The following is a 12,913-nucleotide window of genomic DNA, read 5'->3' as shown; positions in this document are numbered from 1 at the left end:
ACGGCAAGGAGGATGGAGCACTCCATTTTCATAAGGATTTTCAAACAGCAAAAACTGTTTCTAAGTGGTGACCAAGTTGACTAGGAGAGTACAAATATGTGATGTAAAGGCTGAGTAAAACTGAGAATGTACCAGCCAGAGGTGGGTTATTTGTGATTGCCTGTGCTCTTCCTGGTTGACTCCCTTGACGGAGAAGTTAGAGGCCTTCTTCCCAGGTTGCTTTCATTGCAAAGGTTCTTGAGCTCTAGATATAAAAATGACAGCTCTTTCTACTTTGGAGTTTGTATTGATTTGGTACACACAGAGGGAGAAGGAAGAAAATGAGTGACTTTCTACAGTGTGATAGCACTGTATTAGCTTTTCATTACTATAACAAATACCCGTGAAAATAAGCTTTTAAGGAGAAAAGTTTATTTGGCTCCCAGGTGTAGAACTCCTGTCTGTGACCCGTTGGCCCATTGGTCTTGTGGCAAGGTAGCACATTGTGGTGGAAGTGTTTGGGAAAGTAAAGCCTTTCGCCTCATGGCCAGGAAGAGAAACAGAGAAAGGAAGACACCAGGGTCCCACAGCTCCCCTTGAGGTGGGCTCCCAGTTCCCACAGATGAGGCTGAACTCTAGGCCCTGCCTTTTAAAGTTCCTGTTGCTTCCTGGTAGCACCACTGTCGACCAGGCCTCTGACAAACGGGCGTTTGAGGGATACCAAGAGCCAGGCCACAGCAGATGACCCCGTGGGTACTGTCACATGATTTGCACTGCGTGTGTTCAATTGTTTTACTCGGAGAATATGTGCTAGGGAGTAGTTTTCATTTTATTTATTTATTTATTTTTGTCTTTTTTGTTTTTATCGGTACCAGGGATCGAACTCACGACTGCCTGCTTGCAAGGCAGGCGCTTATGCTGCTGAGCTAAATCCCCAGCCCCAAGTTGTCATTTTAGAGAGGGCAAAACCATTTAGATCAGCTAACTTTAGATAAAACTCACAGGTCTAGAATTTATCTGACTCTACTTAAAATTATATACTATTGAGGATTTGCGCTTTGTGTCTGTTTTCTAAAAAAATTCTTAACAGTTTTACCTGTATTTTTTTTCTTTCATCTTTGAGAGTTTTAGAGGGAGTGGATGTTGCATAGAGATTAGCGATTCAGCATTTTAACTCAACTCTGGCCAAGCAATCAAGATAATTCAAAACACATCTCTTTAAGAGATACTTTGAGATACTTAAAATGTCTTTCCAGTTATGTTTTCCTGATAATCCCTCTTAAATTTCCAATTTAAACTTAAGTCATTTTCCGAATATATTTCAAAAGCGGTTTATTTTCTGCCATTTTTGAATTTAGGAAAAGATTATGAGGGATTTTACATGTGTAAATTTTGAAAACCTCCCCAACTAGGGATATCCTGAATCTATCTCTTTTTTTTTCCCAGAAGTTAAAGGGAACAGTAGTTCTTTATGTAAGATAGGATGATGGTTTTATTTTTGTTCCTGAAATTTTTTTGTCTCTTAAGTACTTTGTTTCCAGCTTTTAGTAGATGGTCCAGATGAATCTAGGTGTTACAACAAGGAAATCTTCACAGTCAGTGAAGATAATCTTTACCACCTATCTAGTTTTGGATATTTTCCCTAACACATGACAACTCCCGCCTCAAAAGCATGGTTTTATTTTGAACTCTTTGCTTTTTCAGAAGACTGGAAAGACGGACAGTGACTTAAAATTTGGTCAGAGAACATATGACCTCAGTTATGGAAATGGTTGTGGATCTTGAAATTTACTTTGTATTAGTTTTATTTTGATGTAAAGACTATTTTTGTTGAAAGTTGGAAAGTTACTTAACAAAGGATGTGTTGTAAATAAGCTTACAGATACCAAGGTTACTAATCTTTTATAGGCTGTAGATGTGTACAGAGAAGTATAACATAGTGTTTTACTTTCCATACTGATAATTGAGGTATCCAAAATAAGTTTGATATTGAGTCATGATTAACTTTATATTGAAAAATACTTTTTGGCTTTAAGTTGAACGTAGCTTGGATACAGATAGGATAAAATAAAGGGTACAAGTTTTCTCCACTGAAATACCTGATACACTTTGAATTTGCTTTATGTTGTAAAAACAAGAAATACAAAGGTTTATGCTGGGGATGTAGCTCATTGGTAGACCCCGGTGTATATTTCAATCCCTGTACAAAATTTTGTGCTACTAGTAATTTATCAAATGTTTCCTTCTCCTCTCTCTGTTTCTAGAAAAGTGTGATTGCCTTACGACAACTTCTGCCTAACGCCCAGAGCTTCATTCAGCAGTGTGTTCAGGAAACTTCCAGCAACGTCATCCTTTCCACCTGTACCACAACAGTCACAACTTCTCCTGCGGTGACGACTTCTGTGTCCTCAGCCCAGACTGAAAAGCCCACCATCGCTCCCACTGCAGCAGTGCCCGCACCCGTGTCTGTGCAAGCTCTGAACCCACTCAGTGGTCCAGTTGGAGCAAAAACTGGCATTGTGACCCTACATTCTGTGGGCCCAGCTACTGTGGCAGGTGGAACAACAGCTGGAACTGTTTTGCTCCAGACCTCAAAACCACTGGTGACATCAGTACCAAATGCAGTGACAACAGTTTCTCTGCAGCCTGAGAAGCCAGTCGTCTCTGGAGCAGCAGTTACACTGGCTCTTCCATCAGTAACTTTTGGAGACAAGTCAGCTGCAGCTCTTTGTCTTCCACCTGTGAAGCCCATTGCTGCTTCTGCCGGGACCAAGCTGGACAAGCCTGTGATTGGCACGCCCCTCCAAATCAAACTCACCCAGCCGGGCACCCTCCTCGCACAGCCAGCTGGGATGCCACCAACCGTCAAAGTCAAGCAACTAGTGAGTAACATTTTACTTCTTCAGTTACTTATTAGAAATTTTCTTCTTCTTCTTCTTCTTCTTCTTCTTCTTCTTCTTCTTCTTCTTCTTCTTCTTCTTCTTCTTCTTCTTCCTCCTCCTCCTCCTCCTCTTCCTCCTCCTCCTCCTCCTCCTTTTCTTCTTCTTCCTCTTCCTCTTTCTCCTCCTCTTCTTCTGCCCCCCTCCCCCTCCTCCTCCACTTTTCCTTCCTCCTCCTCCTCCTTCTCTTCTTCTTCTTTTTTTTTTTGTCTTTTTGAGACAGGGTCTCACTATATAGTTTGGGCTGGCCCTGAGCTCACTTTGTAGCCCAGGCTGGTCTCCAACTCGCAACAACTCTCCTGCCTCGGCTTCCTGAGTGCTGGGATTACAGGTATGAGCCACCACGCCTGGCCTTATTGGAAATATTCAAGCACTCAGAAAACTGCTAAGACTAGTAAAAGACTGCATACACTTTATCAAATATGACCAGTTGTTAATTTTTATCTCATGTGCATTGTTTCCTGTGTTGTAGTCATATACACAGATGTGCGCACCTTTTTTTCCCTTTGCATTGGGAATTAAACCTAGGGCCTTTGTGCTAAGCTATAGCCTCTGCTTTTAGTGGTCTCATTAAATTGCCTAAACTGGGCCCAAACTTCCAGTTTTCCTGCCTGAGCCTCTCAGAGTGCTGGGATTATAAGCATGCATCACTAAAATTTTTTATTGAATTGTTGTTGCAGAATTTAAGGCAGTACATCCTTTAAATTCTTAAAGAGAAGAATTTTTCTTTTTTGTGGCCTTGGTAAGCACTCTACCATGGAGCTACATCCTCAAAACACAAAAGAATGAATTTATCTTTTACATCACAGGAACATATAGTCTAATATCAGACATTAATATTGGTACACTATTTCCCAATTGTCCCAATAATGTTCTTTTTAAAAAAATAATAATGTTCTTTTGACATTATATTTTTGTGATCTTGTTTCAAATGAAGAATTGCTTCTTACATACATTTAGTTATTTTCCTCTTTGGGTCTCCAATTTAAAACAGTTCTGCAGCTTCTTGTAGTTCCTCATTATATGGCAGTGTTTTAAAAGCGCAGCCTAGTAATTCTGTAGAATGTTCCTTTATTTTATTTTATTTTGGCTGATTTTTTCTGCAAGATTAGATTCAGTTTTAAATATTTTGAGGAGGGTTATTAAATAGGTGATATCATGATAACAGTTTTGTGCTGCGATAACAAAAAAGTGCTGAGAGGAGAAGGAAACAGGAAGGGGGTATAAAATAAAAAGTTGTATGTTTTTCCTAAACTTTGGTAGGGTGGGAGGCTCTTGAATGAAAGAAGCAAGTTTTAGCTGTTTATTGATTATTTGATGTTTAGAATGTTCTTTATTCGGGTAAGACAAGTTTTAATCAGAAGACTACAAAAGCATTGTTAACCCATGGGAGCTATACAGTACATAGTGAACTCATTAGAAATAGCAATGTTTCTTTGTAAAGTCCTTCCCTTTATACTATATCAGCGCTGGCTGATTTCTTTTGATATTTGGCTATTGCTCTGTTTTCTTTTATAAACATTTATGTTAAAGACTGTATTTTGAATCTTTCTGTTTGTTTGTTTTGTTTTGTCTTTTAAGAGAGGGTCTTGGTGTGTAGTTGAGGCTGATCTTGAACTCACTGTGTAGCCCAGGCTGGCCATGAACTTGTGGCAGTCCTCCTGCCTCACCTTCTCAAGAACTGGGATTACAGGTGTTCAACACTACACCTGGCCTCAAATCAAATTTAGTTTATTCTGCCCCTTCTATGTATTTCCCATCCTTGTTTGTGTGATCAGAAATAGAGACTAACACATAAGATCAGTTGGTCAGATTTGGAGGGATTCTAAGTCTTAGGCAGCTGGGAAGTAACAATCATTTTCCAAAAGATGACTGTTACAGCTTTTCTTATCTATTCCTTGCCTGGGTCTGATTTTCAAATGGAGAAATATGTGCCTGCTGTGTTAGATTTTTAGGGTGGCTGAAATTAACCTTAGCTATGAAACATTTTGAGAAGCAGTCCTTCTTAAACAGTGTTCCAGACAGCCAGGTTTGGGAGCCACTGAAACAAATGATTTGCCCCAAAGAGAGGCCACTGTTTTGTAGAACTGAAGACTTTAAATTCTCTTTCCGGGTCATAGCTGATTCTTGAGTCAGTGTTAATCCTTATTGCCCAGCTCTAGTATGTAGGTCCCTCAGATGCATTTATATTTAGCTGGCTACCTTGAGTTCGAAAACTGTCCTCTATATATATGCTGTAGATTTTTAAATAATTTTATGGTGAGGAAAAGGCAGGGGAAAAAGCTAAGAACCCAGAAATTCTGAGTAACTCATCCTGTAGCAGTCAGCAGATACAAAGATTCCTTGTTTAATGACCAACCTGCTTATCAACTATTCAGACTTAGGACTTCCTACTCAAATTTAGAATTTTTTTTTTTTTTGCACAGTTCTGTACATCTTGTTTATAGAGCTTCCATTTCTTTTTTTGTATAGTACACTTTGTTTATACAGTACTGTAATTTTTGCTGATTGTACTGCATAGCGCAGTGCTGTAGTTTTTTTGTAGTTTTGTATTCTGTTATACATTACAGTGCTGCATATAAGAGTTGTGCAAATAAAAGGAAAGTCAACAAGTTGGAGTTTCCTTTGAATGTGTCTTTGTTCTGAATATTGTTATGTGTAGATTGGAGAAAGGCACAGTAGTAAGACACTGAAGATGCATTGTGAACTTATTTTAGAATAGGTTTTACCTGGGACAAAGCAACATAAACCCTTCATATGGTAATGCTACAGAGTACCAAACAAAGGTATTTTTTTCAAATCAACTAATTTAGAAAACCAGTGTTTTAACTTGTTAAAAATGTTATTTATTTAATTTTGGGGGCTTTTTTGAAACAGAATCTCGCTATGTAGCCCAGTTGGCCTCAAACTCATGGTAGTTCTCCTGTCTAGCCTGTCGAGTGCTGGGATTACAGGTGTATGGCAGCACACCCAACAAGTTGAGAATATTTTTTAAAAATAAATTTAAATTTAATTTGAAGTTTGAAAATAAGGAATACTATTGGGTCCACTATTAATAATAGTTCCATTTAATTCAATGTAAGTGAGGAGGAATTTGCTCAGGATGCTAGAAAAGTAGAAAGCATTCTGTGTAATTTATGAAATATGGCAAATAACTTAAAATGTAAGTATCAGACTTGTGGTTGGTGTGACCCAGTATAGTGTGAAGGGATATGCATATGGTTGTCTTGTTTAATGTCAGGTTTAATTATCATTTTATCATTTATTTCTTTTAACGATTGTGGACTTAGGAATTCCTTCTTAATTATTTCTTGATTGCAGTAGTAGTTCTGAAGCATTGTGTAGGTTTCCTACTGCTTGGATAAAATGTTTAAGTGTTGTATTTTCAAATTGTAAAAAGAATTCTACCACTGCAGTATTTAGACTTTATTATTTGATGAAATTATTCATTTTTTAGTGTATCTACTACCATTATAAAAGAGATGTATTTATCAATGCATGCTATTTTTCTGTTTCATTGACTGTTACATATTACTGTACTTGGGGATTCTGCCAAAGCTTTCAAGAAAATTAAGTGGAATTCTTTGTTTTATTTTAGGTGTAAGCTTTTTATTTTTTTACTCAGAAGCTTGGAATGTTGAAACATGGACCTAGTTCCAAGGATTTTAGATAAGGATTTAGTTCTTATTAATTAATGAGTTCTGTTCTTACAAATGGTAGATCTTACTGGCTGCTCATCAATTTGGGCACAGCAGTTAGTATATGGTATTGTACACGCAAATTAAATATTGAACTTAATATTTTGCCTTCATTTTTATTTAAAAATTAGTGAAAGAGGCCAGGGATTTAGCTCAGTGATACAAGTACCTGCTTGGCAAGTGTGAGGTCTTGAGTTTGATCCCAGTACCGTAAAACAAAACAAAAAAAAATTAGTGAAAGAGAGTAGAAGAATTGGGTTATGAATTACTAGATAATAAATAGGCATTTTTAGGAGACCTGGTGCTTGAAAAGTTTCCTTTGGATGTTTGTTAATAAACTTGTTTGAACAAAAGCTAAATTAAATTTAAAAAATTAAGTTAGAAAACTTAAATTTTAGTTTCATGGTACTCATTTTTGAAATATAAATTTTGATAACTAATTTCAGCATATAAAATTAAAAATAAGACCTCTCAAATCTACAGTACATGCAAATAAACTTCATGAATGAGCAAATTAATTCAAAAGCCCTGGTATTTTATTTTTGCCAAGAAAGGCAGACATAGTTTTAGAAAGTAAGCTGGGTATTGCTATTCTTGGTAATCTATTTATTGAACATTTAAAATATTTTATACTTCAAGATAAGGAAAGTTTTAGTATCATTAAAGATATTTTCCTATTTTAAGGAAATATTTTTCCAACTAATTCTATTACTTGCATTTCTTCTTTAATATCACAGATATTTAATAAATAAATGGCCAAGTATTTTCAGCAATTATTCTTCAAATACCAGTTATATAAGTGTAAGAAAAAGCAAATAATAAATATTTGAAAATAATTAATGTGGCAACTCTCAATTTCATTATATTACAGTGAAGCTGAACTCCTAAAAGAAATTGATCCTGAATAGTCTAAAAAATGGTACTGCATTGTAGTTTTACTTGTACCTAATTATTTTTTTATTGTTATTATTTTAGTTTGCTGATTCAGGGTCTCACTATGTAGCACTAGCTGGCCTCAAACTTGACAGTTCTCCTGCCTCAGCCTCCAGAGTGCTAATTATTTTGAAGAAGAAATTCTTTGAAAAATTTGCATCAATAAAAATAAATTTTAAAAAAGAACTTTCAACATTTTATATGAAATAATCAGTGAGATATGAGCCTGCCATTTGCTTCTGGAAACATATTTTCATGGTGTAAATTTTAGTCTCTTAGTGTGCTGGTAACCAGTATTTCTATAGAAAAGAATAAATAAAAATTGAATAGGCAAGAAATAAAAGTGGCTAAAATTATTTCATTGACTCAAGTAGTTGACCTGCAATATTTTATGCTAACCTAGGAGCCAAAGTGGTTTATCTTTTTTGCCTTTTTTGCATTAAGAGAGGAAAGGTGGAATTTAGTTACTGATTTTACTGTCACTTAAATAGGGCTAATGAAAGGTTTAGTGAAAAAAGGTTGAATCCAAGTACGATCTGCCCTTTATTTACCACATATAATTAGGAGTTACACAGAAAAGTTTTCATTTTTCATAGGCCGTAATCACCATTTTAATAGTAGTGGTGTTTTTTTATTTTTTTAGGAGTGACAAAGTTTATTTTTTAAGAAGTAAAAGTGAAGAGTGAGGGAAACTGGCTCTGCAGAGTGACGTTAGGGGGAGGACAAGAAAAAGCAGGACGGGCTACGGTGAGGAAAGGCAGAAAAGCATCAGGTCCAGTTCTTGTGAGAGGTCTGTGTTCAGGGCTTTGGGACCTGTTCTGTGCCTGTGTGCAGGATCTTGTAATTACCAGGTCACACTCACTGCCCCGTTCATCTTTGCTACGCCCTGCTCTCCTGTTCATTTCCTTCTGAGAGACACAGATAGCTGTGATTTTTTTCCTGAGGTGCCAAAGGAGTGGAGGGCTCAGTCTTCCATCTATAGCTTCTCAAGCTGGAGAAAGCCATAGAGCCAACTAATGGGGATTGTGTGTTCTCTGACTACCTTGGGACACTGTGGCTTAATGGCTAGATTGAAGAAAGAAAAAACATTTCGGAAAAGAGTGAAATAAGAATTAATGATCATCATCTTCACTTTTAGCTCAAATAGGAAGAGCAGTCAGATTTTTACACCTTCTGTAGCTGCACTAAAGTCTTACTTTGAAGAGAAATTTCACATCTTCAGCTCACAGGAGCAGCTGTCTCCAGACAGTTCAGTTGAGACTGGCTGTATTCCAGAAAGATGCATCCAATTACCTGTCTCTGCCACCTTTATTGTAGTGGATGAGGCAAGTATCACTGAGGACGGCTTTCTCATATTGGCATTCATTGGTCAGTGGGTGTCCCTTCTCTCCAGGTTTTTACTGGCACTTGGTCTCCAGAATGGACAGTAAGTGTGTGATCCTTCTGGGCTAAGAGTTGGCAGGACTCTGTTCTTATACATTTGGGTGGCCTGTTGTTCTTGGCCCAGTTAGTGAGATATTTTATGAGCCTCCTGGTGTCAGGGTCTGCCTTCATACCAGAGGACATAAGTGGGCGCTAACCTAGCCATCTTTGGATGTGTTAAGAATCCTCATGAGCACTGTTGACAGCAGTCTGAGCTTAGGACTTCTCTTGCTGAGTTTTGCTAGAGCTAGCTTTAGGGTCTTGTTGGCTCTCTTGACCAAAAGAATCTCTTTTCCAGAAGATTAAGGCCCACTTCCCATGTAGAGTTTTATGCCTTATCACTGTGTCTCTTGGGAAAAGACCAGAACAGTTTATCAGAAACTGAGCCTAAGACTAGGGCCTTGAGGGGCTGTAGGGCTATCCTTTCTGCTTCCCCGTCAGCCTTTTAGTTTCCCAAGGAGACTTCAGGCATGTCTCTTTGGTGCCCTTTACAGTTCATGGCTTCGACCTGCTTGGGAAAATGGACTTCTCTAGAAGTTGTGGAATTTCCTGCCTGTGTTTTTTAGATGATGGATAAAGCTACTTCCATCAGTGACCTGTACCTCCTTAAGGTTTTAGATGGACAGGTCCCTGTTGTCCTGCCTGCTTCCAAAGGTCTGGGAGATCACTTGTTCACAAGAGTGGCTAACTTCTAGGACTGTAGGCATCAAAGAAGCAGAGTGGTGCTTCTAGTAGTGCAACTTTTTCTGATAACCTTAGGGATTTCTAAGAAATACTTGGTGAGCTATTCTGCTGTTAACCATAGGTAGCCTTTGTCACCAGAATAGCTCAGATCTGGTGGGAGAGTCAGGATTTCTAGTATCTGTCCTAAAGTTAACTTTGCAGCTTCAAAGAATCTTGGTAGAGGTGCCCTCAACCCCAACTCTGAATAGATTCAGAGGAGAGTTTTCTAGCGAAGTGAGTTAAAACAGAATAAAGTAAATGAATTGGCTCAACCATGGTGGCTAAGATTATCCAGGGTTCCTTAAAAGAAATGGCGATGTCCATGAATCACAGGCATATTGCAGATTCCCTTGGGCTACTTCAGCTGTCAGAGCAGGGACAGAGGGCTTTGCCTGGTATAGTCCCTCTGGGATTGGTACAGTTGAGCCTTCATTTGCACAGTTTACATATTGAGCAGAGCTCAGGCAGGGGCTTGGTGCAAACTTGTGCCCAGTAATCAGTCCTCTTACACTTGAAGCAGGAATCTTTTCCTTGGAGGGTCCTCTTGTCTCAAACGGAGAACTGAATAAAATGAGCAAAAAGCAGCAGCAAAGTTTATCTGAAAAAGTAAAAGTGAAGTCTGAGAAAGAATCTGGCTCTGCAGAGTGAACTTGGGCCAGGTAATAGAGGAAAAAAGTAAAAATATACCCAAGGGGAAGCAGGACGGGCACGCACCAGGAATGCCAGGATAGCCTGAAACAGTAGTCTCGATCTGTAGGTTCATGACTGTTTATTTAAGTTTGCTTGAATGTTATTTTAAGTTCTGTAAGAATGCATTAGAATTTATGGAAAATAAAGCTAGAGATATTTACAGTGCATATGTCCTTTTATTTTTATATTAGCCAAGAAAATGTGGTTGATTATGAAAACTTTGAATGTAGCAATATCGAAGTTTGTGGTAAACATCTATATATCAACTGCCTAGATTCCACTACTTATAGCCATTAAGCTTGATTTATCATGTAGTCTGCTTTCAATCCATCTTGTTTTTTTATTGATTTCAAAACTCCCAAATAATTAAACATAGATATCACTACCTACAGTTAAATATTTGTTTATTGTTTTCTTTTGAGATAAAATTTATATGCAGTAACACACAGGTTTTATGGATTCCATCAGAAAAGTTTTTAAGGTTCATTCCTTATTTGTAACTCATGAAAATATTTAATGTTCCCATTACCTTGGCGTTCTCTCATGCTCTTCCTAGTCGGTGTGTAACCCCCTCTTCCCAGAAGCAATCGCTCTGTGATGATTTTCCCCACAGATTAGTTTTCTAGAACTCAGTGGAAGTGGAATCATACAGTAAGGGTGTTCCCATCTGTTTGTTTAATCTGTGCTCATGTTTATTTGCTTCCTTTCCTGATGGAATATAAGAATCATTCCATGTCAGCTAGCCAGATCATGATTAATGTAGTTATTAGTAGATTTAATAAACTACTGGGATGTTAATTTGAATTAATATCCCAAATGAAACACTGGGCCCTGGTATGCAGCGAGAAAAAGCGAATATGTGTACTCTTTATGTTTCTTTCCTTAATTCTATAGTTTGTTTTGGAGGGAAGATCAATAAAGAACTGAGTTTGAGGATAGAGGGTACTGAGTATTAAACCTGTGAGTGCTCTGCCACTGAGTTATTTTTCCAGCCTTTTTTATTTTGCCTAGTAATTTGCCTAGGTGGGATCTGAACTTGTCACTCTCTTGCCTCAGCTTCCTAAAGTGCAGGATTTACAGGCATGTACCACTCACTGCACTCAGCTAAGGTGTTAATGTTAAGCAAAGTAATAGCTTTTCTTTTTCTTGCCACTTAAGAACAAATGTCTGTACTGTGCATCAGCTTCTATTTCTCTAAAATAATTTCAGTCTCCAGAGTTGTCCAACAATGTGATTTTTTATGGTCATTTCTTAGGAAAAATAGCAGCCAAGTCTCTTACATGTTGTCGCTTACGTTTTATTTTTGGGCTTTCTATGCAAATCAGGCTGGCCTTGAGCTCACTTTGTAGCGTAGGCTAGTCTCAAACTCGAAATGATCTTCCTGCCTCAGCCTTCCGAGTGCTGGGATTACAGGTGTGAGCCACCATGCTAGGCTTCATGTTTTATTTTGTTCGGGTAGTATGTAGGAGTGTGCTGCTCATATATTTTAGATTTTTTTTTAAAAGAGGGTAAGATTAAACAGAACAAAACAGATCATAAGGAAGCAATTTTAAGAAACATGGATTTCAAAGCAAGTCTGCTGGAGATCTTGTCTCTTTTATATTGTCTCTAGTTTTCTTCCAAATAGTTGTTCCCATCTTCACACACAGTGAATACATACTGAACATTATAGAACTAATCTAATCAGAACAGGATGATGAAGACTTTTTAGGTCTTTAAGACCTGACATTATGGAAGTCAACAATGGCTGCCACAATGTCTCTCATTCTTTTTGAAGTAGCTGTCCATATCTTCACATATGCTGAAATTAAACATAAGGGACTAGACTAATATCACTCTGAACAGTGAATAATAGTATTGCTAGATTTTATATCATAATGCTACAGAATTAGCACTGGGTATCTTAGTGTCTCCTCTTCTTCAGAGTATCTGTCCATTACATTGTGCATTACATATATTTTAGATTAAGTACATGTGCTATCCAAGTATTTGAGTAATTAATATGAGAAGTGATGGGAATCTAAATCTTACTCATGGGTTGCTAAATTTCAGCTCAAAACTTCGTTATATTTTCAAGTACCTATCAAAAATAGTATGAAGATTCCCTGATAAACAATTTTATAATAATATTTTATTAAAATCCTTCATAGTTGAAATGCTGAAAACGGTACCTAATAAAGGGTATCAAGAAGGAAAATATGAAAAATAGGGGAATAAGTCTTAAGTTGTTGATTGCATTGTCTTGAGTTTCAGCCTGAATGCAAAAATAAGACTTCAGGTATGTATTACTTCTTATGTTAAGCCTCATCCTGAGAAATTTTCAAGACATGAATGTGATCTCAGGTTCATTGAAATGCATTATTTTTCCAGGAGTTCTTTTCTGTTATCAAAGAATAATGGCAATTGAATTATGCCAATTTACATTTCTTCTCTAAGGACATTAGTTTCTATAAGATTACTTACTAAATATTTTGCACTGTTACTTTTTTCTTCATAGTGCACAATTGATTTTTAAATTTTATACAAATA

At 37.3% G+C, this 12,913-nt stretch overlaps 1 protein-coding gene across 1 annotated transcript in view; it reads left to right on the top strand.

The window, feature by feature from the left end:
• The window catches only part of Taf4b (TATA-box binding protein associated factor 4b), a 130,278-nt gene that overhangs the window by 40,029 nt on the left and 77,336 nt on the right, over positions 1 to 12,913 (top strand). The window contains exon 7 of the mRNA XM_063231824.1: positions 2,244 to 2,861. Coding sequence (XP_063087894.1) covers positions 2,244 to 2,861 — 618 coding nt within the window. The remainder of the gene's footprint in view (positions 1 to 2,243; positions 2,862 to 12,913) is intronic.

This window comes from Cavia porcellus, unplaced genomic scaffold (assembly GCF_034190915.1).
Source record: "Cavia porcellus strain 051 isolate PalLab524CR breed Dunkin Hartley unplaced genomic scaffold, mCavPor4.1 scaffold_20, whole genome shotgun sequence".
NCBI lineage: Eukaryota > Metazoa > Chordata > Mammalia > Rodentia > Caviidae > Cavia > Cavia porcellus.
Note: the sequence above shows the minus strand (reverse complement) of the source record. Positions and strands in the feature narration are given on the sequence as shown.